Below are 27,749 nucleotides of genomic sequence, written 5' to 3'. Positions count from 1 at the left end.
TTCTAAGATGCTTTTTTTTAGAAGGTCCTTTTAATTAGAATAGTGGTCTCTATTAAATTTTGGCTGGTCTATTAATAGGTACATAAAGTCCGATCATATATCTTGTTCAGTGAATTTTCCACATTAGGAATGATCACAAGTGCCCAGTCAGGAATGGAATGATTACTCCGTACATTTGATTTCTCAAGTTTCCACTTCTAGCTGGTTTTTTTTTTTTTTTTTTAGAAGTCTCATCATTTGCTGGTGACAGCTGGCTTGATTTGGCACCCTGAAACATTGCTGTAAGAAACAAGTCTTAAATGGCATGCTGTCTCATAATAGTATTCTGTATGCAAAACAGAAATATTTGGGAAATTGTTTTGTATTTCTAATTATAGCTGAATATAAAAATAAGAACTTAAGAACATAAGAATTGCCATTTTGGGTCAGACCGAGTGCCAATCAAGCCTAGTATCCTGTTTCCAACAGTGGTCAATCCAGGTCACAAATACCTGGCAGGATCCCAAACAGTAAAAAGATCCCATGCTGCTATCTTGCAATGATAAGTAGTGGCTATTCCCTAAGTCTACTTGGTTTATAACAGTTTATGGACGTCTACTCTAGGAACTTGTTCAAACCTTTTTTAAACCCAGTTAAGCTAACTTCTTTAACCACATCCTCCGGCAATGAATTCCAGAGCTTAATTGTGCATTGAGTGAAAAAGAATTTTTTCCAATTTGTTTTGAATGTGCTACTTATTAACTTCATGGAGTGTCCCCTAGTCTTTGTATTTTTTGAAAGAGTCAATAACCGATTTACATTTACCTATTATATGCCATAGAATATGCAGCCTGGATGAGGCTAGCCCTATCACTTAAGTTGCTATGCTGCACACAGACCAGCATTTCTAATTAGTCAGAACAGTCATGTGCCTAAAGTTATCACAATGGAAGGGGTATCTCCTCCATTCAGGTAACACTCTCTCCTGAGCAATGCTAAGCCTGAGTGACAGTGTTCTCTTGGATATGCCCCTGAAAAATGCAGGGGCTCATAGGTGGGTGGCATTCAGAGCACTATAAAATAGAATTGCTGCAGTGCTTGCCTGTCCTGGTGCCTTTTAGGGGACAAGTCAGACAGTATGCTGCCACTCAGGCTGCGAGGTGCTTAGGGTACCCTTTCACCATGATGCATCCTTGGAGGGTCTTCCCAAACTTCTGCCCCTTGGAGAAGTATCCCCTTACCTACACTCCTGTGCCTAAGTGGTAAATCTGGTTCTGGCCACACAATGTGCGGAAGAAAATCCAGAGGATGGCTTCTCCATCCATTGGAGTCATCTGCGCATAGGCACGCCATGAAGGAAGTGTACTCAGGCCCAAAGAAGGAGAAGTAAAGTGGTACTGCTGCTACCATGCTGGCAGCTTCTGCCAACCAAAGTGTGGTGCTGCTGGTGCACCTTGAAAGAAGCAACTCTCCAGCCATCTGGTCAGCAAGGGCTCCTGCAGCCTTACAAATGTGCCATCCGGACAGGAGGGGTGGCATTGAAGACGGATGCTTATAAAGGGGAAAAGATAATGAAAAAAAAAAAAAGGGTAAGCTGGACTTTGTGGTCTATTCAGTTCCCATTTACCTTACAGCAGATAATTTTCTGTCAATGGAAGAAAACGGACCCAGCGATTGCTTGTTAATAGCAGTGGCATCTCTAAGCGGAAGTATTGGGGGAGGAGGAGGGCAGGTGACAGGGATGCAAGGTAAGTGTGGAGGTGGCAAGTCACCCCCCCCCCCCCCACAGCACAGCCCTCTGCTTTCCAATTGGCTGTAAAAGATACAATGCAAAAAAGTCCCAAGTTCCTTCAATGCAATTAGAACATTTTAAAAACTCCAGTCAGTTTCAACCGTCCAGTAAAACAGCCATTAAAATTATTTGATAGCATCATTCAACCAATTCTTCTGTATTGATATTAGAGTGAAGCCTGGAGTCTATACAGGAAGAGGTAGAATCTCAGTATTAACCCTGCACCTCCAGTTCTATAATACTCTCTGTATCCATAGAAATTTCCCTAACAATAGACCTGTTGACCTTTACAATTCACCATACAAACTAATAATATTAAACTTTTAGTGTCACCTCAATGACAGCCATACAAATACCTTCTACTTCCAGAAACTTTATGAAGTAACACAAAAGCCTGTAAAATAGACACTCGCAATTTTTGTTGTAAACCTACCATAACAGCAGGAACAATATAAAATAAGAGACTACATATTATAAACATACAAACAAAACTGAAATGGAAACCCTGAGAAGCCAAACTCTGTACACAGTGCAATACCAGAGAAAAAGAAACTGAAATGCAATTCTTCCTGTACTGAGTAAACTACAAAAATATAAGAAATGCACATTTCCAAAGTTGACATATTCCAATCTCTAAAAACTGAAAATAAAATATTCCCTAGCTTTGTTGTCGAGACATTTTATTTTTGTGACTGCATTGGTCTTGGTCTCCCTCTTTTTGGTCTTCTCCCAAGTTCTTTTCTAAGGTCGTCTTTCCATTTTCCATTTTTCCTCTTTCCGTCTTCTTCTTCCCTTCCTTCCCTACATCTATCTCAGATACTGATTTTTCTCCTTCATCTTTTTTTACATTTCTCTGTTCTCTACCTTTCTATCCACTCAAAGCTAAATTTCACCCTTCTCCACTTTGCTAACCCTCATGTCCACAGCCTCCCTCTTTTTACCTCTTACCTACTTACCAGCCTTCCATCTCCCACTCTTGCCTCTCCAGCCCTTCCATCTCTCTCACACCTTCCTCAGCCTCCTGTTTATCCTCTGTCTTTCACCCACCCCCTAGTCCCCCATTTTCACCATCCTTTTTCACCTTGAGCCCTCATATACCTTCCTCTGCCTCCCCTCAGCTCACCAGCCCCAGCTCCTTCCCTGTTACTCCTTCCCTCTCTCTCCTCCAGCCTGTACTTCTGTCTCTTACTATTTTGTCTTCACAGGGTATTTGATGTGTTTCTCTTATTGTCCTGCTGTGGTATTGTTTAGTTTAGATTTTCTGCAGGGCATAAGACCTTTGCTCTGATAGGTTATTAGAGCTGCTGTTTGACTGTTTTGAATTTCCTAATTTGACCTTTCTTGTTCTACATATCCATTCTCAATGTCTTTCTTGCTTTTCAATTGGTTCATTTGTCCCAAAGCAGCCTGGAAGAGTTTACTGCTTGGAAAGAGTTTTAGTTGGAAAAAGGATCTCAGCAAACCAGCAACTCCTTCTCTTTCTTCTCCTGAAAAACTCCTAAAAAAGGCATTGTTTCTTATCATTTGCAGTTTAAACTCCAGCTTCTATTACAGTTGCAGTTTGCTTCATATAAACTTAACTAAAGTATCAGAGAAACTCATCACAGCTGTAACAATTCCAGAATTTGTGCAGTTACTCTTGACTCCCTCCCATCATAGTAAGTGTTTTATCATTGTTCTAATACGTGTTTTGGAAGTTAAGTATTGAGTCCATCTGATTATTTGAAGTTGGATCAGAGTTAACTCGTTGTCTAGCAGCACAAGCAAGGACAAATATGTTTGTGGAGACAGCAAATTTACTCCCTATTCAGCCCCCTACTCAGCCTCTTTCACCATTACCATACACTGTCTCTCCATACTTCAGCCCCCTTCTCTTACCCCACCTCACATCCTCACTCACCCCCCCCCCCCCCCACAACTCCTGCCCATTATTTTGTCAAGTACCCATGGTCCCTACTCAAGTCTCTGCTTTCTCCATCCCTAAGTCCCTGGTCTGTCCCCCCTCCCCCCTAAGTCAGAGTTCCAGCTCTTCCCCACCTTCACTATCCAAGTCCCTGCTCTCCATCCCAGTCCCTGCTCTCCCCGAGTCCTCAAATCTCATTCTTCCCATGCTGTTCCCCAGTTCCCACTACTCAGTCTTCCCCTGCTCCCTCCAGTCCCTGCCTGCCTTCCTTCTCGAGATCTCCCCTGTTCTTCCTCAGTCCCATTCTTCCCCTACTCTCCTCCCAAATCCCTTTTCTGCCCCTGCACTATCCCCCCTCCAACCAATTTAGGAATCTCTGCTCTTCCCCCTGCCCCAAGGCCCAGTTCTGCCCCTGCACCATCCCTTGTCTCCCTCTGCCTCAATGACCCAACGCCTCTATGCCAATTGAGCTACAGCTTGGGCATAGGCACCTCCTGCAGTCTGTGCGGCTGAAACATCCCCTGTTTGAAGCGCAGGGCTCTGTATCTATGGAGGCCCTTTCAGTTCAAACATGAGCTGTTAGAACTGTGTGAGCCCCATTTGATTTTACTATTGTTTTTTACCTAGCTAGTGAGTACTTTATTGTTATATGTTTTATACCATGTAATCTGCCTAGAACAATTTTTAATATATTTGGCAGAATATAAATGCTTTCAAATACATAAATAAAATATATTTATGCTATAATAAGGCTGACAATGTAGCCCAGTAGATAGAGCACAAAGCTACAAAATCTAAGACGCTTCCATTTCCATAGTTTGAATTTCAATGTCATTCCCACTCTTCTGACCTTGAGCAAGTCCATCTTATAGTATGCAGCATTTCTCTCTGTTTCCCTTAACAGAGTGTGCAGTTTTTGGGGGGTATTTCCACCTTCTGCTTTGTGAGCTCACAGCACTGCATTCTCTCAAGATGTTAATCACAACAGTACACAGGGGCTTCTCTCTGTGAGGAGGTGTTTCTGGGGGCATGTTTAAGTTGAGGGAAGAAAACGGCGCACGTGCATGACATTTTCAAAAGTACATGTGTTGTTTTTCCCCCTCAGGCTGCCTACACACATAGCAGCAGGTGCAAAGTACATGGGAGTACCCACACTTTACATTCATTTTCAAAAAGAAACTACCCAGGAAGATTCTCTTGGAAAATTAACAAACCATATGTGCTGTAAAAGTGCCTGTGTACTATGCAGCTATGCGGGCTCTTTTAAAAATAGCTCGCTCTGTATATAACTCAAATAACACAGAGCGAGCCATTTTATTTATCTGGTGATGTCCTCAATGACATATACTGTGTATCCTGCCCCTGTTCCAGAAATCGGGAAGGGGTGAGAGGCTGGATTTAGAGAAAATTGAGACTTGTACTAAACAGAGTCGGAAATCATACTTTCAAAGTATCATTTTCGACTATTAGTTCTGAATAACTCTCAGATCACCAGTTTAATGTAAATCCAGCCATTTGTTTCTCCACTAATACTAGGTCACAAACGGACAGACAATTCCTGCCGATAAGACATTCTTTTGTTTTGCTTTGGTAAAGAATACCTACAAACACTGCTGTTCCAGTGAGCTTAGGTTGAAGTGAGATATAAAGTAGACCATTAATGGCATGACTATTAAACCAAATAGCGCTTTCCTCATGTGTGGGTCACTGATGTGCTGGGTATAATCTTGAAAACAGATAATAAAGTTAGGTTACGCAGCCAAGTTTTTGTTACCTTCTCTACTGTGATTACAGTCTGAGTTTTTCTTTGAGTTTTATTTAATACTGAGTAACCAAAGGCTAGCACTACGCATCACAGGCTTTAGATTCCAATTAAAATCACACTAGAGAAACCAAATTTGAGATGCCACAGCCCAACTAAATAGGTAACTAATTAGCATTGGCCATTAAATGAAAATGAGCAGTCTACCAACAACTTACTGCTAGATATCACAGCAGAGCTGAGTTGTTAGAACACCAGGATAAAATACTTGCCGGAGGCTTTCAAAGCCTTTCCAACAAAACCAGTAATATTTCAAACACATCCATAGTTGCCACAAATGGCTTCATTTCCACACATCAAATGCTAAGAAGGGGAGCCCCTGCCATCTGGATTACAGAATAAATCGTGAACCTAAATCCCGCTTTGATTTTAGAACATGCAGTTGTGCCGCTGCTGTATATGAGCACAAGCAATACTTACCAAGCGAAGTCGCTTGCAGTCTAGCATCATTCCCTCGCTTGGGAAGGGTCCAGCGCTGACGCCTCTCCCTGGCGTCTGCTGTATCTAGCAGAGCTTGTCCAAGTGACAGCAGAAGGGTGCAGAGGAGCAGTGGCTTCATGTCTGAGGGGAGCTGGCGGCCTCCTCGCAAGCTGTACTGTGGGGAGCAATTACATTACAAGACATTTTACACCCTTTGCTATGACAAGGAGATAATGGGGTGAGCAGAGGGCTACCGAATGCCTATGTTATGCACATAGAGGGCCAGATTTTCAAAAGCATTTACTCGAGCAAAACTGGTTTTTGCTCGAGTAAATACACTTTACTCAAGTAAGTGGGCTTTTCAAAATTGCTACAATATATGCCATTGAATTGTCCATAGGATTTACTCAAGTAAGTGCACTTTACTCGAGTAAATAGCTTTTGAAAATTGCTACGATAGTATGTCACATTTACATGCGTAACTCCTTTGAAAATGACCCCCAAAGAGGGTAAACTTTCAAAGGCATTTCCACGGGTAAAATGCTGCTTTACCCACAGGAATGGCTCGTTCTAAAACTGCACGCCCAATATGCGGGTGAACGTACGTGTGCATGGACTGTATGCGCATACGTTTACCCGCGGTGAACAGAGGTGTTCCTGGGGGGTGGCATTGGGAGGGGTTTGCATCTGCATGCGTGCTTTTGCATTTTCCAAAGCACGTCTGTATAATTCCCTGAAAGCTTCCTGCACACATAATAGCAGGTGCAATTGTGTGTGAGTAGTTTTGGTGAGATAATTTTCTAAAACACAATTTATGCGCATACTTTCCCTATGAAAACTTGTGTAACGTAAGCAGGGTTTTGCCTTCTAATTTATGCAGGCAGTTATGAAATTACCCACAAAATGTTGAAACCCCCTCCTAATGCTAAGAAGATAGTGGTCCTCTAAACCACTTGGGTAGAATTGCCTTGCTGCAGCCTACCAAGACAATCAATCATACCATAACTGAGATAATCATATAACTGAGATAATATCATAACTGATGATACTCATATCATAAATGAGACAACCATATCATAACTAAGATAATCATAACTGACACAATCATATCATAACTGATGATACTCATATCATAAATGAGACAACCATATCATAACTGAGATAATCATAACTGATGACATTTATATCATAACTGATGACATTCATATCATAACTGAGATCATCATATTATAACTGAGAATTGTAACTGAGATAATCATATCACAACTAAGATAATCATAACTGACAAAATCGTATCATAACTGATGACATTCATATCATAACTGAGATAATCATATTATAACTGAGACAATCGTATCATAACTGAGATAATCATATAACTGAGATAATATCATAACTGATGATACTCATATCATAAATGAGACAACCATATCATTACTGACACAATCATATCATAACTGATGACATTCATATCATAACTGAGATAATCATATTATAACTGAGACAATCATAACTGAGATAATCATAGCTAAGATAATCATATAACTGAGATATCATAACTGATGACATTCATATCATAACTGAGATAATCATATCATAACTGAGACAATCGTGACTGAGATAATCATATCATAGCTGAGATAATCATATAACTGAGATAATATTATAATTGATGACATTCATATCATAACTGATGATATTCATATCATAAATGAGACAACCATATCATAACTGAGATAATCATAACTGATGACATTCATATCATAACTGAGATAATCGTATTATAACTGAGACAACCATATCTGAACTTTTTCACAGATTAACATCTAATATGAGCTCAGGAAATAACTGGATGAAACTTGAGAAAATTGGCTTTCCTTCTTAATGGATGGATATAATTTAATATAAACATACAGACATACATAACAAGCAAGCAAAAGTTCTTCTTCTGGGCCCTGAGGTTGGAGGTTGTTTTCTTCAAGACAGTAGGGAGAGGTGCAGTCAAGTGGTTACCCTAATAGACTGGGAACCAAATGACATATTTTTGTATTTTGTGTTTTTCTTGAGTGTGTTACATTTGGTATAGAACAACAGAAAGGTCCAAAATTCACTTTAGTTCCAGAGTACAAAATCCCTTTTTATATTAAAAATAAAAAACAGAGAGGTCCATATTCAACACCACTTAACCAGATAAGTTTTGACTTACCTGGCTAAGTGGAGGTGGTTAAATACTTACTTGCTCGGGATCAGCGGTCACCACTTAGCCAGGTAACTACTAGGTGGGCAGGGTAGGGGCATAACTAGGAGGAAATGATTTAGCTGGATAACTTGTCTGGCTAACTCCAAATATTCATAGTTAGCCAGTTAATTTATCCAGCCAGTTCTGGTCGTGCCAGAGATCTGCCCTAAAGTTAAACAAATAAACTTATCTGGCTAACTTTTAGATAGTCGGGTATATTTAGCAGTGTAGTCGTGCCACTGACTATCCTGGCTTAGGAGCCTATTTACTAAAGGTTTTCTCCCTTTATGTGTCTATGGGAAACATGTTTAGTACATAGGGCTCTAAGTTAGCTGGATATGTTTATCCAGCTAATTAGCTCAGCCAGACAGTGGCTGAATATGGACCTCTAAATCTAGTAATATGGTTATTGATGGCCTTCATACCTATATGGGCTGAATGTTTTGACCAACACCGTAGGTGCCCACTCAGCATGCAATCATGCACCTTCAGAAACCCCCACAATATCTGTATTAAACTTTATGGAATAGGTGGTACTTGAAAATAAAGTCAACCGTTCAAGTGGCTTTCATCTCAGTAGTATATTAGAGAAGGTCTTAAAATTCAATACATGTTGTAGCCCTTTGAAATGATTAGAATAGCCACAACAGCGTCAAAAGGAGATCACAGTGGGGAGGCTGTTGTACTCTGGACCTTTAAAGTTGTGATTCTAATTGTTTTGTTTCCCCTCTGGATAAACTAAACTTCCCTTCTGGCATTTTTAATTTATACTGTTGTGATGTGTCTCCCACCAAGGAGCCTTTTCCCACCTTTAAGAGAACTCTGGGTAGAATTCTGGATGGGGGAGATAACAAAATAAACCAGAAGGAGTCAAGCTATCTAAGGGATATTTGCAGCACTGTGCCTTTCAGCTGCACAGCACTAACTGGAGCCAAGATTTATTATCATTACAGGGGAAGGGGAATCCCCTCAGCTACCTCTGTCTACATACTTTCCACTGGCCCACCAGCAGGGCTGTAGCTGGGGGACTTCTTGCTTCTTTATAACAACAGACACCTCCTTGTTAGCTATGTTTCCTCTGCTGTTGCTTGGACAATGGACCTTTTCATTTAATTCTGTTTAAGTCTGCTCTTCTGAACTTCCCAGCAACAACGTGTGATTCAGATAAGTCACCCCTAAAAAACCCTCTGAAGTAAATAACAGCACTGCACTGATCTGACCTGTGATCAGTAGGAAGCAGTCAATATTTTACGCGTAGCCTGTCTTGATATAATGCTACGCTCAAGCCTGCGTGGCTTAGTCTCTGATTAAATGGAATGTGCCCCCTGTCACGGAATTGCAGCAGACTACCTGCCGGACCCCTCCTCCTGATGCTTCTGCGCTCCATGTCATTTTTGCTCTTGTTGACTCTTCCGGCTTTCTCTGGACCGCTGGCTTTTGCCCCTGACCCTAGCCTAGCCAACTCTCCTCGGGGCCGCTGACTTCTACTTTATGGTATCCCCTTCACCTGCACCCATGCAAGGCTTCCCAAGGCCAAAAGCTTCCATTCCCTGCCTCTGGGAAGGACCTTGCTCTCTTTCGTCTGCGCCCACTCCTTCATACCTTGTCGTCATCCCTCCTTCTCGTGCCACTTCAGGACAATGCCTTCCTGTCTCCCTAGCGGCTCTGCGCTCCTTTTCTCTCCAGCCTGCTGAAGGTGCCACTCTTCCTCTACTCTGGCTCACAGTAAACAATCAGGAGGTACCCGTGGCAGAATGGAGGCAGCTGCAGCAGCACTGGGGAAAGGAAACTAATGGGGAGGAAAAAGGAAGGCTAGAGGAGAAGAAACTGGTGGGGAGATGAGGAATGTGATACTGGATGGGAGAGAGAGGGACAAGAATAAGGGAGAAAAGAAAGAAGGGGTATAAAAAAGCAGGAAAGACTGAAGGGCAGTGTGGATAGGGAAATACTTCTAGTACCTGAATGTAATCCGCTTTGATGTACACTTTTAAGTGCCGAAAAGCGGAATATAAAAATCTAAATTAAATAAAATTGTAAGGTCTGGGAGTCAGTGGTGATCCTCATCAATCCTAGATGTGGCTCCCTGACTCTTCCCCCTATACACACTCTCCTCCCACCTTCTCCAGAGGCTTGCTGACAGCGTTGGCTCTGTAAGAGCTATTCTGTTTTCTATCTGCACCACTCAAATCTCAGTGAGTTTAAGCCATGAGGTTCCTAAAGTACTGCACTATTACTGTGAGAACAGTGCGAGAGTTCGGGAAGTATGTGGCTTACTGCATGTGTTTGTATGGCCGTGCAAGGAAACAGCACTGGCCAGACCCAAGGCTTGCGCCATTTTGAAGTTATGGTACAGGGCTCAGGGCTGGCCATCAATATGAAGACTATGCGGATGGGGCAGGAGCCAGTGGACATCCTCTTGCCCCTTTTACTTTGTAGATGATCCCACAGGAGAGGTAAGTGGGGGCCGGGGTGGTTCTCAGCTCCAGCATCATTTTGGGAAGGGGGGGAGGGCTCAGAGGATGCCATGGGGAAGGCCTTGGGTTAGGCTGTACGCCTGCGGGGCTCTCTATCTTTTTTTTTTGTGGGGATGGTCAGTTTTTGGGAGGGGGGTTAAAAAGTATATTTCATTTTGATAAGATACCAAAATGAAATAAACACTAAACAAAAAGACTTTCTGATTTAAAATCCTCCAAAAATGAAAACAAAACAAAACAAAAGTTTTGGGCCTGCACATTCCTAATGCAGAGATATGTGCACTGGAAAGAGGGTACAGTGCCTCACTCTCACCCAGCTCAAGGCCCTCCCCAGACCCCTCTCTTCAATATCTCATTGGGGAGGAGCCGCTGAGGCTTAATCTTCCCAGACTCCACACCCCCTTAAGGTCTGTCCTGCCCCCAGGACACAGATGTCATCTGAAGTTAAAAGTGACATAAATTATGTAAGAGCTTTTGTGAATTAGAGGTTCTTAGTCTTAATATACAGGAATTCAAGAGGGGGAGGCAACCCACTGATTTTGGGTAAGTTGAGAAACTCTTGTTGGATGCAAAGATTAATAATACTGTTTTATTTTTTATTTTGTTTAATTTTTTTAATGTATTATTTTGTTTGATATTTTTTTTCCAAATTTAAGCCTGATTATAAGTATAATAGGGAAAATTTTGGTTTTCCGTTTTGGGCTAGTTCCATTATTAATAGTTCATTTTTTTTTGCAATTTATGGCTAGATCCACAAGTTTAATGGAAAAACACTTTTTTTTATTTTTTGCTTTCATATAGATGCACCTGTTTTGGATATTTGGTTGCTATATGTTGAATGATTCAGAAGATCATGGGTACACATACATTATTTCTTTTTAAAGAAAAAAGTGAACTACACTCAAAAAAACAGTGAACTTGTAACTCATTTCAGAAAGGGTCAAGCAAAGGGACTTTTTTTGTAATTTTTCATGTCAAGAAACTAAAAGTATCAATAAAGTCATATTTATTTACAAAATTTAGTTAGCCTTTAGTTCACTAAGTAATAATGCATCTTAAGCAGTCAGGGATAACTAGGGACTTTCATTTTCAGCTTTTATTTTATTTTCCCGGGGAATTTCAATGTTATAACAAAACAAAAAAAAAATTAATGGAAAAATGATTTTGTTCTACCAAAAGGAGAAAAATGAGTTGGACAAGTAATTTTTCCTCTGATTTTGTTTATATAATATTGTTTATAACTGTTTGACAACTGACAATTTGTCAGTTGTCAAACAGTTATTTTTTCCCAGGGGAAAAAATTAAAACTTAAAACGCAAGTCCTTCGTTATAACATACACACCTAAAGTCCGGCAAATCGAACTGTAGTGCAAGACGGAGACAGCGGCAGCTCCTCGGCTCTTTCGCCAGTTCACTTGCGTTCAGGCCCGTGCAAAGGGTTGGCCCTGTAGGGGGCGCAGGGCAGAGCTGAGCCAATGGAAATACGGAGGCTCCTTTTCCCTCGCTCACTAGACACCGACTCTCTCTTCCTCTCATCCCCCTGCCAACTTTCGAAACTTTCCCAGGACATCCCTGGCCAGGCAGATGACAAAAGATCAGTCTCAGGGTCTCGAGAGCTTATCTCTGACATTATTGTCCCGGCAGAACGTTCAGCATTCGGCGTTACAGAGCGCGGGTGATGGCGATGGTTCCCTTCGCCGCGCGCTCTGCGCAGAGCCCGGAGCTCTCAGCACGCGCGCGGCTTCAAACGCGGAGGAGCAGTCCCTTCCGCGGGCACTCTACCCCCTTCCAGGCAGATCCCCTCACCGCCCCGGCTTCGCACTGCCCGACGCTCAGACTGCAGGCAGCAGCGCCTTACCTGTCACCGAAGGCAGAAGTGGCAGCGATCCGAGGAAGATCAAGAGTCCACCTGCCCGGGGACTTGCAGCGATCGGGGACGGGGGTGTACGTACAGCAGGCACAGCCAAAGCTCTCTTCCCAGTTTTCAAGTGAGAGAGGCAGACTGTCCTCGTAGGGCTGGTCCAGGCGTCGAAACGTCCGCCTCCCTTTCCTAATCGTTTTTTTAAATGTCCACTGCTGATCGGGCACTCAGAAGGGGTGGGGGGTGTCAGACGCCTCCCCAAAGGAAGAGAGCAGGAGGGTAAGGATGCAATGCGTTAAAGGGATGTGCTGTTGCACATGTGTAATTAGCCTGTCCCAACAGTATCAGGGTTTCTCCTTTCTTTCGTCCCCTTCTCCGTTCGGCATCTCTCCCTTCACAACTTTCTAGGCAGCAGGAAGCAGTTGGCCAGCGCACAGATTTTGTCCAGATCTCAGTCCCGGTGCTTGGAATAACCAGCAGGTCGGGAAGGGGAGAGATTGGGAAGAGGGAATATTGCTGGGGTTTGAATGACAAGATGGAAGGAAAACTATGCTGTAAGGTAAGGGGCGGGGATGAACTTTCGCCGTCTCTCAATAGTGATATTTAATTCACCAGTGTACATAACCAGTCCAGGGTTTGATATTCTAAATATCTCCCTATTTAATGCACAATGTAAACTGCTATGATTTTATAGAAACTGGACGCTCGAATGACTTTTATTAATTCTAGCAATAATAAAGTGGAAATAACTTGAATTTAATTTTTTCCCTTAAAGGTTGCAGCTCTATAATAATCTTGACTTCCAAAAATAAAAAGGCTTTCAAATTTAGAGGTAGGCATTTTTTACTTCCAGAATTTACAACATTACTAAACCTTTTAACTTTCAAGTGTGATCAAGTCCTTTATTTATCTAAGTATTAATTTTAGATAAAAGATTGTTTTGAAAATTTGAGTTATGGGGTTTGTAGATGCAGCCCTCTCTGCCCCCCCCCCCCCCCCCTTCACCCGCTCACACACAAAGCAAAAATATAAACCTGCTTTTTTTCCAGGATTGTTGTATTTTAAGACCTACAAATTGTCAGTTGTCAAACAGTTATAAACAATTTCCAGGGAAACCAGCTAATGAACATTTAGGAAATGGAACTCAGCAGAGGAGTGAATTTCTATCGCCAAATAAAACAGTCAAGGAGTGCATTTCTATCGCCAAATAAAACAGTAACTGAGTGACTCATGCGCCATTTTCCCTCTCACACTATCATTCCAGATCGTTTGGGTCACGGTGCTTTGCAGTGGCTAGCCAGAACTGATTTGTTTTTTTGGGTGGGCCCTAGGTTTACATGAGTGAGCAGCAAGCATACAGTTCTGCGCACCGGCACTACTAGTTGTATTCTTATCAATAAATAATGCCTTAGCATGTACCCTTCAATGAGTTTCTAAGTAGTCTGCAACAGCTGTTATGCAGTCATGAGCGACACTTTAAAATATTTTAAATCAGTTATTTCAAGCACTTACCAACATTAAAAATGCCTTATTAATTTAAGATTTATTGCAGTTTATAAATAAACAAGACTATCATGTAAAAAGCAGACATCAGATCTAATTAATTACGTAATAAAATAAATATCAAGTTATTCTTTCATGAATCACCGTTCCAGAAAGGCAGCGAGCATCATAACTACAATAAATGCACATTCCCAAAGATGGCATAGTCCAAGTGCTAAAAACATTTGTCTGATCTTTTTATTTTTCTTATCGGTTAGTCCTGGGCCGGATGCTCACTATCGCCCCTCTCCCCGCCCCTTTTCTGGCTGCAGCTCATCATTACGCTATATTTATAGCAGAATGATGAATCTAGGCCTCAGTTTGGTCAAAGATCGTATCCATTTACTGAATAAAAAGTGAACATGTATGTAAGTTTAAGTAATTTACAAAAAAGTGTAATCCATTGTCATAAAAAGGATTACACTGTTTTGTAAGTTACTTAAACTTATAAGCGGTGTTAGCTGGATATACAAGTGAGCAGGTGACCTAGTGTTTAGAATAATAGACTGGTAACCAGGTGAGGCAATTTCAAATCCTGCTTGTGACCTTGGGCAAGCTGCTTTATCTGGCATTGCTGTTGGGAAGCGCTAGGGAGCGGTTCCAATTCCGGGGAGATAGTGAGCCCTTAGGCCATGGCACAACCCCAGAGGAACTCCCAAGAAGCGCCGAGGCAGGCAAGACGTGTCTGAGCACGGGCGGACAGGCTGAAGACCAGGGGCCCTGACCTCTGCCGAACCCGAACTCACCGGAAGAGATCCAACAACGCAATGCTGGTCTCTGAGGTAGTCCTCCGGCCACTCGATAGCCCTTTCAGACACACCGTCTAGGAATGGCAGGTGCAACAGTACGGACAGAGGTCAAGGACAGGCGATGGTACTGAAACACGAACAAGACGTGGGTACTTGGAGACTTGGATGAGACAAGGCACTTGGAGACCTGGACGAGACGTAGGTGCTTGGAGACCTGGATGAGATAAGGCACTTGGAGACTTGGATGAGACGTAGGTGCTTGGAGACCTGGACGAGACAAGGCACTTGGAGACCTGGACGAGACGTAGGTGCTTGGAGACCTGGACGAGACAAGGCACTTGGAGACCTGGAGAGACGTAGGTGCTTGGAGACCTGGACATGATAAGGCACTTGGAGACTTGGACGAGAAAGGCGCTTGGAGGTTAGATGAGGATTCAGGATACTCAGAGACATAGACGAGGATTCATGATACTCAGAGGCTTGGGCAAGGACTCAGGATACGGGTACTAGTATGGGTTGAGTACTGCACCACAGAGTGCCCTACACAACTGCCCATGGCTGGTCTTGGACCACGCCGGAAGTGAAGCAGACTCCAGCGAGGAAGTGAAGAGTTGGATCCGGAGACATGTCAAAGATTCAGGAAAGGCCTGCACCGAGGCCTTCACAGCCGCCCATGGCTGGTCACAGACCATGCTGAAGCGGAGCAGGTTCTGGCTTGAGTCTAGGGCTTGGACAGAAGCAGGCACAAGGTACTCCAAAGACCGGGAACAGGATTCAAGACTCGAAACTCGCCATTAAAAGCAGGAGCTTTCCGGAGGCTTGCGCTGCAGATGTGAAGGCAGGCCTTGTGCCACGAAGCACCCTCACAGCTGGTCATGGACCACGACAGAGGCACACCAGGAAGGATGAGCAAGTAGGGAACCTGGAAGCAGGACGAAGAGCTGGAGACGAGGACATCGGGATCAGGGCTGGAAAATGGGACATCCGGAGACAGGAACATCCAGAGACAGGACCATCTGGAGAGAACACAGGATCCGACGAGAGACCAGGAACCACGGACGAGGACACAGGAGCTCCAACGAAGAACAAAGGATCTTGTAGACATGATGGACCTCAGAAGCCTCCTGAATCGATGAGCTGGAACAACGGAGAATCCAGGAGCGGACTGGCTCCTTGCGAAAGCAATGAGGGACTGACGAGGGGCCCTTTTTATAGGGCTGAAGAGAAGATGCCCTGGAGACGTCATCAAGTGGGGTCGTGGGACTTTTCCCGCCGCGGGCCCTTTAAAAGTCGGAGAGAGGCGCGGCCGTGAGCCTAGAGGAAGGGCATGACCTGGGACAGCGGCGGCGGCATCCATGCCACGAGGATGGAGGAGGAAGCGACACTAGGCTACGATATGGGGCCCTGACGTCGACGGCTCCATGCCGCAGAAGAAGAGCGGGTCAGCGGTGGCGGCAGCTCTACCTGCCGTGAAGATAGCAGCGTCGGCGTTAGCCTCTGGGTCATGCCGGGAAGGACGTTGGGGGATGTCGTGGTGGCTCTGCCCACTGTGAAAGACATGCAACGACGCTCGGGCCGCGACTCAGGCTGTCGGCGGCGGCCTCCGGCCGCGGAAGATAAGAAGTTGCTTGCGGGCCTAACCGCAGGCAGCATCGTAACAATTGCTTCAGGTTCCTACTAAGGAACTGTAAGCTTTCAGGGGACGGGAAGCATAGCTGCCAGTATTTTGCTGTAAAATGCTCTGATTTAGGACTCTTGGGGGGGTCCATTATCAGCTGCTATGCAGCTTGGCTAGTTAGCCGGATAAACATATCCGGCTAACTAGCAGGGTATAATCAGCAGCACTATTGTGCATTTGAACATACCCAACTATCTTAAAGTTAGCCTGTTATGTCTAACCTGCTAACTTTAGGACAGCCCTACGGCCCAACCAGAGTTAGCCGCATAAGTTAAGGGGCTAACTCCGAATATCAGGATAAGCCATTTAGACGGATAACTATTACATTATACGTCTCAATGGCTTTTGAATATGGACCTCTATATAAATAACAAAAATAATAGGAAGTAGCTGTGATGGCAGATACCAACTGAGCCTTGGAGGAGGTTACAAACCAGAGCCTTCACATACTTGCTTTTGCATGACACAAACTTATCCTTCAGGCAAGGAATTTTTAACCACTGAACATCCCACACTGTTTCCTAGTGAACAAGTATTGGTGGTACAACGATTGGCAAGCCCCCTTTTCTTGCAGATGATCTTCCTTCTTGCAGAGCAAAAGAGTCTAAACTTTTACAGTAAACTTTGTGTGCTAGGAAAGGTTATAGCTGCTTAGCTTTGGGAGTCAGCATAGACCTGACCACCTGCAAATTTACCCACACTGAGAGGCCGATGCAATATAAAGCGCGGAAAGCAGGCGCTGAAAAGTCAGTGCCCGCTTTCCTAATGTGCGCATGGCGCCCGCAAGGGGGGGCGCCATGCAATACCCAAATTAGGGGGTCACCGCGGCTGCCGGTTATGAAGACCGACGCCGGTAAACTCGACGTCGGTTTTCATAACTGGCCATCTGCCGTCTGAGTTTATCGGCGGCCATTTTCATTACTGGCTGACGGTCTTCATAACTCGGCGGTCTGTCGAGTTTTTTTTTTTAATTTTTTACTTAAGAAAAGAAGTACAGAAAAGCAGTTTTTTCTGCTTTTCTATACTTCTTTTACCTGCGCTCAGCTATTAACGCCTGCTCCAGGCAGGTGTTAATAGCTGAGCGATAAATGTGCGTCTGAGACGCACATTTATTTTTTTGCATGCGGAGTGAATGAGTAATAGCCTCATTCACGTGCATTTGCATGTGATTAGCGCAATTACATTCAATCCACATCCATCGCGGGGTTAAATAGGTGCTAATTCCTCTATTGCATCTCGGCTGAGCGCACTGTATTGCATCGGCCACTGAGAGCCTTTCACCAATAGGCAGCTGCAATTTACCACTCAAAATGTAGGGATTCCCAATGGCTTGGCTGATGGGCAGGGGAGAGGAATAAGGGACTTAACTAGCTAGCATTAATTCTCTGTCCTAGGCCATTCAATTTAGCTAGGTGAGACTGTGAAGTGAGACTGTGCACATTTAAGACTAATCGGAGAAAATTCTTTTTCACTCAACGCACAATAAAGCTCTGGAATTTGTTGCCAGAGGATGTGGTTAGTGCAGTTAGTGTAGTTGGGTTCAAAAAAGGTTTGGATAAGTTCTTGGAGGAGAAGTCCATTAATGGCTATTAATCAATTTTACTTAGGGGATAGCCACTGCTATTAATTGCATCAGTAGCATGAGATCTTCTTAGTGTTTGGGTAATTGCCAGGTTCTTGTGGCCTGGTTTTGGCCTCTGTTGGAAACAGGATGCTGGGCTTGATGGACCCTTGGTCTGACCCAGCATGGCAATTTCTTATGTTCTTATGTTCTTATGATAGCATGCACAAATCTGATTTTAATTGATAATAGTTTTTTCTATAATCAAAACTCAGAAAATATTCAAAATACCTCAGAAACCGAAAGTGTGGATGGTAAGCATTGCCTATTTTATGCTATGTAGCTTGTGAGGCTTCCCTATTAAGGACTCTTATGTTTTAATTATGTTCACTGTTTTTAGCTTATGTATATATTCATGTTCCTCACCCCGAACTGTGGAGGGCGCGGGCTACAAATACTTTTAAATCAAAAATAAAATAAATAAAAATACAAAATTATTCAGAGTAGTTAAATCACAAGCAGATTGTGATACATTACAGAAGGACCTTGCAAGACTAGAAGATTGGGCATCCGAATGGCAGATGAAATTTAATGTGGGCAAGTGCAAGGTGTTGCATATAGGGAAAAATAACCCTTGCTGTAGTTACATGATGTTAGGTTCCATATTAGGAGCTACCACCCAGGAAAAAGATCTAGGTATCATAGTGGATAATATTTTAAAATCGTTGGCTCAGTGTGCTGCAGCAGTCAACAAAGCAAAACAGAATGTTAGGAATTATTAGGAAGGGAATGGTTAATAAAACGGAAAATGTCATAATGCCTCTGTATCGCTCCATGGTGAGACCGCACCCTGAATACTGTGTACAATTCTGGTCGCCGCATCTCAAAAAAGATATAGTTGAGATGGAGAAGGTATAGAAAAGAGCAACCAAAATGATAAAGGGGATGGAATATCTCCCCTATGAGGAAAGGCTGAAGAGGTTAGGGCTGTTCAGATTGGAGAAGAGATGACTGAGGGGGGATATGATAGAGGTCTTTAAGATCATGAGAGGTCTTGAACGAGTAGATGTGAATCGGTTATTTACACTTTCAGATAATAGAAGGACTAGGGGCATTCCATGAAGTTAGCAAGTAGCACATTTAAGACTAATCGGAGAAAATTCTTTTTCACTCAATGCACAATTAAGCTCTGGAATTTGTTGCCAGAGGATGTGGTTAGTGCAGTTAGTATAGCTGTGTTCAAAAAAGGTTTGGAAAAGTTCTTGGAGGAGAAGTCCATTAACTGCTATTAATCAAATTTACTTAGGGAATAGCCACTGCTATTAACTGCATCAGTAGCATGGGATCTTCTTGGTGTTTGGGTAATTGCCAGGTTCTTGTGGCCTGGTTTGGCCTCTGTTGGAAACAGGATGCTGGGCTTGATGGACCCTTGGTCTGACCCAGCATGGCAATTTCTTATGTTCTTATGTTCTAGGTAACCTGTGCGATGGCAGAAAAGTTATTTGAAAAGTAATGAAGAAATCACAGCATGGGCTGAATTCCTCAAACTATCAATGTCCTTGTTTCCTGACCCCTTGCTCTTTTTCTTATTCTTGTATCTCCTTTGGTTGTCCTAAAATATTTTGGAATCATGCACGCCTACATATAGGGTGCCATGGTTGGGAGTCTTACCCGAAATAAAGGAAACATGAAAAACATCCCAAAGAAGGTCTCATGACAAGACTGAAATGTTGATTTAGCTTTGCAGTTAAATATGCAATCGCATTATTCATTTTGAACCTATTGTTGGGTGTGTCTGCTTGTTTTATTTTTCTAAAATATTTTGGGATGGATTTAAGTTTCAGTTCAAAGTAGGTCAAAGCAAATTAAAAAAGTCTGCCAATTCAGTTTGCTTGCACAGTTTTCAAATAATGCATTTCCCCTCAAGGATTTAATGTCCTGCAGCTTCAGGAAGAAAAAAATATTCTACAGAAAAATTTTTGCAAGCAAACAGCGTCATTCATCAAAATACGTTATGGTGTTATTGTGGGCGTTAGGGCCCTAACGCCTGCGATAATGCCATAATGCATGCGTTATTTATCACATCGTGAGATGTGAATGCAAATTTTTAAATTTTAGTCAAAGGGGAGGAGTTTGGGTGGGGTTTATGAAAAAGAGGGGGGAAAGGGGAGTGGAATGGAGTAAAGAGCGAGAGCTTCTAGGGTGGCACAAATAGTAGTTACTACTATAGGAGGGCAAACTAGTAACTCGAGGTAAGGTTTTTGTGGTTGTCTAGGGTTTGGGGCCAGTTTTGGATGCACAGTGAGATGTACGAACAGCACAGTGCACATCAGTGAAGATTTGACGTGATTTTGAGTGAGGAAAGGCACACATAGATGAGATTTCTACAATGTTCTCTCACCCTAGCTTGATGGACTCTCTACCAGGGTATTATCAAGCTAGGATGAGAGAAAATTGTAGAAATCTTATCTTTGTGTGCCTTTCCTCACTCAAAATCACATCAAATCTTCACTGATGTGTATTGTGCTGTTCATACGTCTCACTCTGCATGTAAAACTGGCCCCAAACCCTAGATCACCACCAAAACCTTTTTTTTCTGTGGATCGTTTTCACTTCCTGAACTTGCAAAATAAAAAAAAAATGGAATCCTGGGGCAAAAGACATGATTCCTCATTCTATTTTTGTAATTTGCTAAATAGAGAGTTTATTTTTTAATGAGCTTGCTTGTATTTCAGGATATAGAGAGCTATCCTATTTTCCTTAGTCTTATGAAGCTTGACAAATCTAATTGCAATCCCCTCTTCAGTTAATGTCCAGAATATAGGGGCCATGAAAGCCTCAGGGCCGATATTATTTTACTGGACCACTAATATCTTCCTGGAACACTAATTCTTCCTGCCACGTAAACACCGTGTGTTGATTACTGGGATACCGGGGTTTTCCTGGCAGGGAAGAGGACAAGCCTGTAGGGGATCACTACCTAAGTCTCTCCAGTCTCATACGTTCCACTGGATCTTTCCCACAATGATCTGTACATCTCAGCAGGCTTGTGCTCGAACTTGGAAAGAGCAGGCAAGGACGCTTGAAGTGGTGTTCAAAGGAAAAAAAAAGCTTACTGTAACTTAGAATTACTTGATCAAAAATAAAAAATCACAAAAATACAAAATAAAAATCTCTTGATACAGATGGAATGAAACCTCCAAGTGCCTTAGTCTCTTTCTGTCCAACTCTCAGTCAGTATCCCTTTCTGGTGATGGGAAAGCAGAAAAAATTCTTTCCTCCAAAACAGGGGTAGGAAGGAGGTGGTAAAAAGACTTCCTTCCATCCAGGAATAAAGAAAAACTTCTCCAAAACACTTCTTACTTCTTGGCAGCTACAGTTCCCACTTTAACTGGTCGCAGGGAAAAGTAGCCCCCTATGCCACTCCCCTCGGATGGGGGTGATTGCTCTCATGAGCTAGGAGCAGGTCAACGAAAAAAGAAAGCTCTCAAAAGTCAAAACGCTCTTCTCTTCTCTTCTCGCCAAGGGGCAGTCTGCTCCAGATCTGTGAAGGCTCCAGCAAGGATACTGTGCCTTGTTTCTTTCCCAGTTATGCAGGCTGTGGAACCTACTGGGACACCAACATACCAAACGTTTTCTGCTCCCAAACCAAAGCTACAACCAACCATAAATTGTACATGCTCGGCACAGGTTATACAGGGGGAGCCTGACCAATCGCAGCACCCAAGGTGGGGAAAAACCTAGGAATACTCCAAAAAGTGCCAAAAACTCTCCCTAGAGATGGAAAAGGGAAAAAAAAAATCAGTGGTAAGGAAGTACCCCTTTCATCAGGGTCACTCGAACCAGTCCTACAGGTCCCTCCCAGCCAGTCGGGTTTTCAGGATATCCCTAATGAATATGCATGAGATTTATTTGTATGCACTACCTCCTATGTATGCAAATATTTTTCATACATATTCATTAGGGGTATCCTGAAAACCCAACTGGTTGGGGTGTGGGTACCTGTAGGACCGGTTTGAGCGACCCTGCCTTACATCATGAACGTGAAGTAATAGAACTAAGGATGATCCGATAAACTGTGATCAGAGATAGTCATCAGTAATCCCATCCATAATCTGGGTATTTCGCAGGAGATGAGGTTTGAGTTGTGGATCCCAAAAAATTGAGTAAGGGGTCCTGCTATGTTTGGAGACTTTGCTTCCCCCCCCCCCTCCAATTTTTTCATATGTTCGTTCTGACCTTGGCTTTTGATTGCATGGACTTTACCTGATGGTAAATGGGCTGATGATGAGCTTACAATCACGGGGCCTAATTTACTAAGACTTTTCTCCCATTCTGTGTCTATGGGGAAAATGCTTAGGAAATGAGGCCCATGGTTTCAAACTTTTGGCTTCTAAGTAAGATTAAGTAAACTGCCTTGAAAATTTATGTTCACTTGCTTTCCCAATGCGCATAATTAACCACAGCCACACCAAGAAGCACTCTGATTGTGAGAATGATGATCCAGAAATCTTATCCAAGTCTGTAATTATGAAGGCCAGGAAATATAAATCAACTTACATTTACTATTATTTGCTACAACGAATGACTTTTCCTTCCCTCTGTATTCCAAATATTTGTCCAGTTCAAGATTACTGTTCCTCTCTTTTGCTACCCTGTGAGTAAACATTCTGCTTTGATTGCCTATAATTAATTGTCACTTTCTTGGAAAAGGAAAATTTGTTCATCTCCAGTACTTGTTGATATAACAGGGATCCAAATGTTTTAACCATATAAAACTGGGCTCAGTTTAGTCCTGGTGTTTTTGAACTCCAGAGGCTCCAGATACCTGGGTTTTGCCAAATAGCAACTGCTGTAAATTGACTTATTTCAGAGATATTCAACTATTTGGTATATTTCCCAAAAAGATTTTTGGATGGGGGAAAATGGGACACAGGAAGAGGTTCTATTAATACCGTCCACTGCACCCATGAACCAACCCAGAAGATGCTAATCCACAAAATACACACATATGTAGGGATTATTTGCTTCCCAGGTCTGATCACAGCTTACTGGGATTGTGGAATGTACATTCCAGCAAAGGTGGGTCAGCCTATGGTTGATTTCCATTGTGAGAGATGCCAGTTGATGAATTCCTTCAGGGCAGGGTCCTGGGGACCTCATAGCCAGTCGAGTTTTCAGGATATCCACAATGAATAGGCATGAGATGAATAGGCATATACTGAGTCTTCATGATATGCAAATTTAACTCATGCATATTCATTGTGGATAACCTGAAAACCCAACTGTTTGTGGGGGTCCCCAGGACAGGCTTGGGAATCCGTGCTTCAGAGAGAAGGTAAGGGAGCTGCAAGAGGAGGTCATCAGACTAAGGATCATCTGGAAGGATGAAGTTTATTGATAGGTTATATATGGAAAATTTGGTGTCCATGATTAAGAGCCAACTAGAGAGGATTACTGAGAATGCAGAGGGGAAGGAAGACACTGAAAGTACATCAGAATGGAGCAGTAGCCTAGTGGTTAGAGGAGCAGGCTGAGAACTGGGGAAGCCAGAGTACAAATCCCGCTGACATTCCTTGTGACCTTAGGAAAGTCACTTTACCTTCCACTGCCTCAAATATGAACTTAGATTGTGAACTCTCTGGGGAAATATATGCTGGGCCTAAATGTAACTCGCCTTGAGCTACTTATGAAAGGGTGTGAGATAAATTCAAATAAATAAAAATATAAACTGGAAGATAGCATACCACCTCTGCATCCCCATCCTCAGTCCTGATTCAGTTACAGAGCTAAAGTTAATTTCTAGAATCACTGAGAAAGGATCACATTCCAGGCACAGAAGAAAGGATGCAGAGCACACCAGATGACATGAGAAAGAGAGAGGAACAGTTGTTGCTGATTTCCTTCTAGGTGGGACAGGAGGACATCTGCCAATCAGACCAGCTGTTTAAGGAGCCCAAATCTGAGATATAGCAAAAAGAATGTCAACATTTATCAGACCCTCTGACCACTAGCCATGTAGGCACCAATGATACAGTAAGATATCGCCCTGAGCAGATCATAGAGGATTATGAAGCACTGGAAGAATGGGTGAAAGAAACCAGGGCACAGGTGAAGTAGGATTCCCATCTAGCCTTCCAGTCAAGGGTAAAGACAGGGCAAAAGACAGACTCATCCCAGAAACAAAACATACAGCTGTACTGATGGTGTTGAGGACAAGGCTTTGATTTCTCCGATCATGGTGTCATATTTCAATAAGAAAATCTGCTGAATCAAGAACATAAGAACATAAGAAATTGCCATGCTGGGTCAGACCAAGCGTCCATCAAGCCCAGCATCCTGTTTCCAACAGAGGCCAAACCAGGCCACAAGAACCTGGCAATTACCCAAACACTAAGAAGATCCCATGCTACTGATGCAATTAATAGCAGTGGCTATTCCCTAAGTAAAATTGATTAATAGCCACTAATGGACTTCTCCTCCAAGAACTTATCCAAACCTTTTTTGAACCCAGCTTCACTAACTGCACTAACCACATCCTCTGGCAACAAATTCCAGAGCTTTATTGTGCGTTGAGTGAAAAAGAATTTTCTCCGATTAGTCTTAAATGTGCTACTTGCTAACTTCATGGAATGCCCCCTAGTCTTTCTATCATTTGAAAGTGAAAATAACCGAGTCACATCTACTCATTCAAGACCTCTCATGATCTTAAAGACCTCTATCATATCCCCTTCAGCCGTCTCTTCTCCAAGCTGAACAGCCCTAATCTCTTCAGCCTATCCTGATAGGGAAGCTGTTCCATCCCCTTTATCATTTTGGTTGCCCTTCTCTGTAACTTCTCCATCGCAACTATATCTTTTTTGAGATGCGACGACCAGAATTGTACACAGAATTCAAGGTGTGGTCTCACCGTGGAGCGATATAGAGGCATTATGACATTTTCCTTTCTATTAACCATTCCCTTCCTAATAATTCCTAACGTTCTATTTGCTTTTTTGACTGCTGCAGCACACTGAGCTGACGATTTTAAAGTATTATCCACTATGATGCCTAGATCTTTTTCCTGGGTGGTAGCTCCTAATATGGAACCTAACATCGTGTAACTACAGCAAGGGTTATTTTTCCCTATATGCAACACCTTGCACTTGTCCACATTAAATTTCATCTGCCATTTGGATGCCCAATCTTCAAGTCTTGCAAGGTCCTCCTGCAATGTATCACAGTCTGCTTGTGATTTAACTAATTTTGTATCATCTGCAAATTTGATAACCTCACTGGTCGTATTCCTTTCCAGATCATTTATATATATATATTGAAAAGCACCGGTCCAAGTACAGATCCCTGTGCACTCCACTGTTTACCCTTTTCCACTGAGAAAATTGACCATTTAATCCTACTCTCTGTTTCCTGTCTTTTAACCAGCTTGTAATCCACGAAAGGACATTGCCTCCTATCCCATGACTTTTTAGTTTACGTAGAAGCCTCTCATGAGGGACTTTGTCAAACGCCTTCTGAAAATCCAAATACACTACATCTACCAGTTCACCTTTATCCACATGTTTATTAACCCCTTCAAAAAAATGAAGCAGATTTGTTAGGCAAGACTTCCCTTGGGTAAATCCATGTTGACTATGTTCCATTAAATCATGTCTTTCTATATGCTTTACAATTTTGTTCTTGAGAATATTTTCCACTATTTTTCCCGGCACTGAAGTCAGGCTCACTGGTCTATAGTTACCTGGATCGCCCCTGGAGCCTTTTTTAAATATTGGGGTTACATTGGCCACCCTCCAGTCTTCAGGTACAATGGATGATTTTAATGATAGGTTACAAATTTTAACTAATAGATCAGAAATTTCATTTTTGAGTTCCTTCAGAACCCTAGGATGCATACCATCCAGTCCAGGTGATTTGCTACTCTTTAGTTTGTCAATCTGGCCTACTACATCTTCCAGGTTCACAGTGATTTCGTTCAGTTCGTCTGACTCATCACCCCTGAAAACCATCTCCGGAACTGGTATCTCCCCAACATCCTCATTTGTAAACACGGAGGCAAAGAATTCATTTAGTCTTTCTGCAATGGCCTTATCTTCCCTAAGAGCCAACCAAGACCTCATTGCCCACCTCTGGCACCAAGGATAGGCACGGTCCTAAAGAAAGAGTGACTGCGGGGAGGTCGGGAAGGAAGGACCCCAACTGTACTACCACCATAGCACCACTGGCTCAAAGCTGCAAGACCAAGATGGACCCCACAGGCCACACCTCCACGGCCAGAGTTTAGGCCCAAGAGGCCTCTTCTTTCTCTGAGTCTGCAAAACCCATGCCCATCAAAATCAGTGAGAAAGAACCAGAACAGTGGGTTGCAGACTCCGAGAGCAAAAGCCCCTGTGACCCAATCACATGAGAGAAGAGGCAAAAGAGAACATTAGCCAAAACCTCAGGCCAAAGAACATTGAAACCTCCAGAGTAACTCAAAAGGAAGACCCCAGAGGTACAGAAAGGACTCCTGCTGAGGACACCCCAACGCCACCTCACACCATCACACCCCAAGAGATAGAATTAGGAGAGGAGAAGAGAGGGGAAGAATTAAAAAAGGAAAAAAGAGTAATTGTTATCCCAAACAAAAAATGGAAGGAAAAAAGTAAAAATGCACCCAGCATGAACTGTCAGACACCTATAGAGCTGTCTACCTCTGGCCCCCTGCTGATAACCAGCTTAAGATACAGGAATTTGAGGTAGTACATGCCATGAAAAGGCGATGAATTAAGCATGCCAAAGGTGCCAGGAAGATCGCAAGGGAGGAAGCCATCAAAGTGTTGCCACCTCACCTCATAGTCTGAGGAATTTTGAAGAGATGGTGTTACCTTCCCCAGCTGAGATATCCCAAAGAGAGGATGACCAGATTCCTTCTGACCTTACGTTTTGGACCTTATTGTCAACAAAAGGTCTCAACCCTGAGGCTATTGTGTTATTCCTAGAGGAATCTCCCTTCTCCCTCCTACCACCATCAACTGAAGCGCAAGCCATTATTGCACCGATCGAAGAGGGAGGGGGGAACCATCCTAGGTGGTATGACTGGCAAAGGGAAGGGGCTAGGTGATGCTCCAGGGCTTAGCCCTGGAACTGGGGAGGCTATGGAGGGGGAGGGGGAAGGGGAGAACACAGAGCCCAGCTGAGCAGGGAAAGGATATTGGGCATGCTAAGGGCTGGGGACAGTTTCCTCGGTCCAGAGATAGTATCCCTGACCCTTCCCACCCAGCAACTGGTGACCTCCAGCCAGCAGGAATCACTGATGGAGATGTCAATACAGCCGGATCCAGGAGGTGGGTGAGGGGAGAGAAGGGATGGGCTAGGCAAGGGAAAGGATGAACTGAAGGAACTACCTATCAGTGTACCCAAGGGACTTCTATCCCATAACACATCCCAAGACACATCTGTGTTCAATATGTACCAAATTTGACCGAGTTCCCCATCCTCCCCTATTCCTGTTCATGAGCTAGATGCAGCTCCGAAGGCAGCAAGAAAGGGTAAGTAGAGTGGATTGTGCTCTTAGGAGGTGGCCTGGTGCGGAGCGCCTTCGCATTTCTGCGAGCGCTCTTGTGGACCACCTCCTAAAGAGTAAACCTTCGAGCTCAACGGACATCAAATGAGCATGACGGTTCTGCATGCAGCTGGCTCCCGTGAGGGGCACTGGTGGTGCTGCAGTTCATTCTTGGCAGAGGATGGCTT

At 43.2% G+C, this 27,749-nt stretch overlaps 1 protein-coding gene and 1 long non-coding RNA gene across 2 annotated transcripts in view; one reads left to right on the top strand and one right to left on the bottom strand.

Moving 5' to 3' along the window:
* MATN2 (matrilin 2) overlaps positions 1–12,640 on the bottom strand; it is a 199,473-nt gene extending 186,833 nt beyond the window's left edge. The window contains exons 1-2 of the mRNA XM_029591768.1: positions 12,488–12,640; positions 5,917–6,091 (exon numbers count right to left, since the gene is read on the bottom strand). Of these exons, the coding sequence (XP_029447628.1) occupies positions 5,917–6,055 (139 nt within the window). The 5' untranslated portion in view covers positions 6,056–6,091; positions 12,488–12,640. The remainder of the gene's footprint in view (positions 1–5,916; positions 6,092–12,487) is intronic.
* Positions 12,641–12,949: 309 nt separating this feature from the next.
* The window catches only part of LOC115085578, a 62,848-nt gene continuing 48,048 nt past the window's right edge, over positions 12,950–27,749 (top strand). The window contains exons 1-2 of the long non-coding RNA XR_003854899.1: positions 12,950–13,049; positions 13,266–13,322. This is a non-coding gene — a long non-coding RNA (uncharacterized LOC115085578). The remainder of the gene's footprint in view (positions 13,050–13,265; positions 13,323–27,749) is intronic.

The sequence above is a fragment of the Rhinatrema bivittatum genome, chromosome 2 (assembly GCF_901001135.1).
Source record: "Rhinatrema bivittatum chromosome 2, aRhiBiv1.1, whole genome shotgun sequence".
In the NCBI taxonomy this organism is placed as follows: domain Eukaryota; kingdom Metazoa; phylum Chordata; class Amphibia; order Gymnophiona; family Rhinatrematidae; genus Rhinatrema; species Rhinatrema bivittatum.
This window is presented reverse-complemented; position numbering and strand designations above follow the sequence as displayed.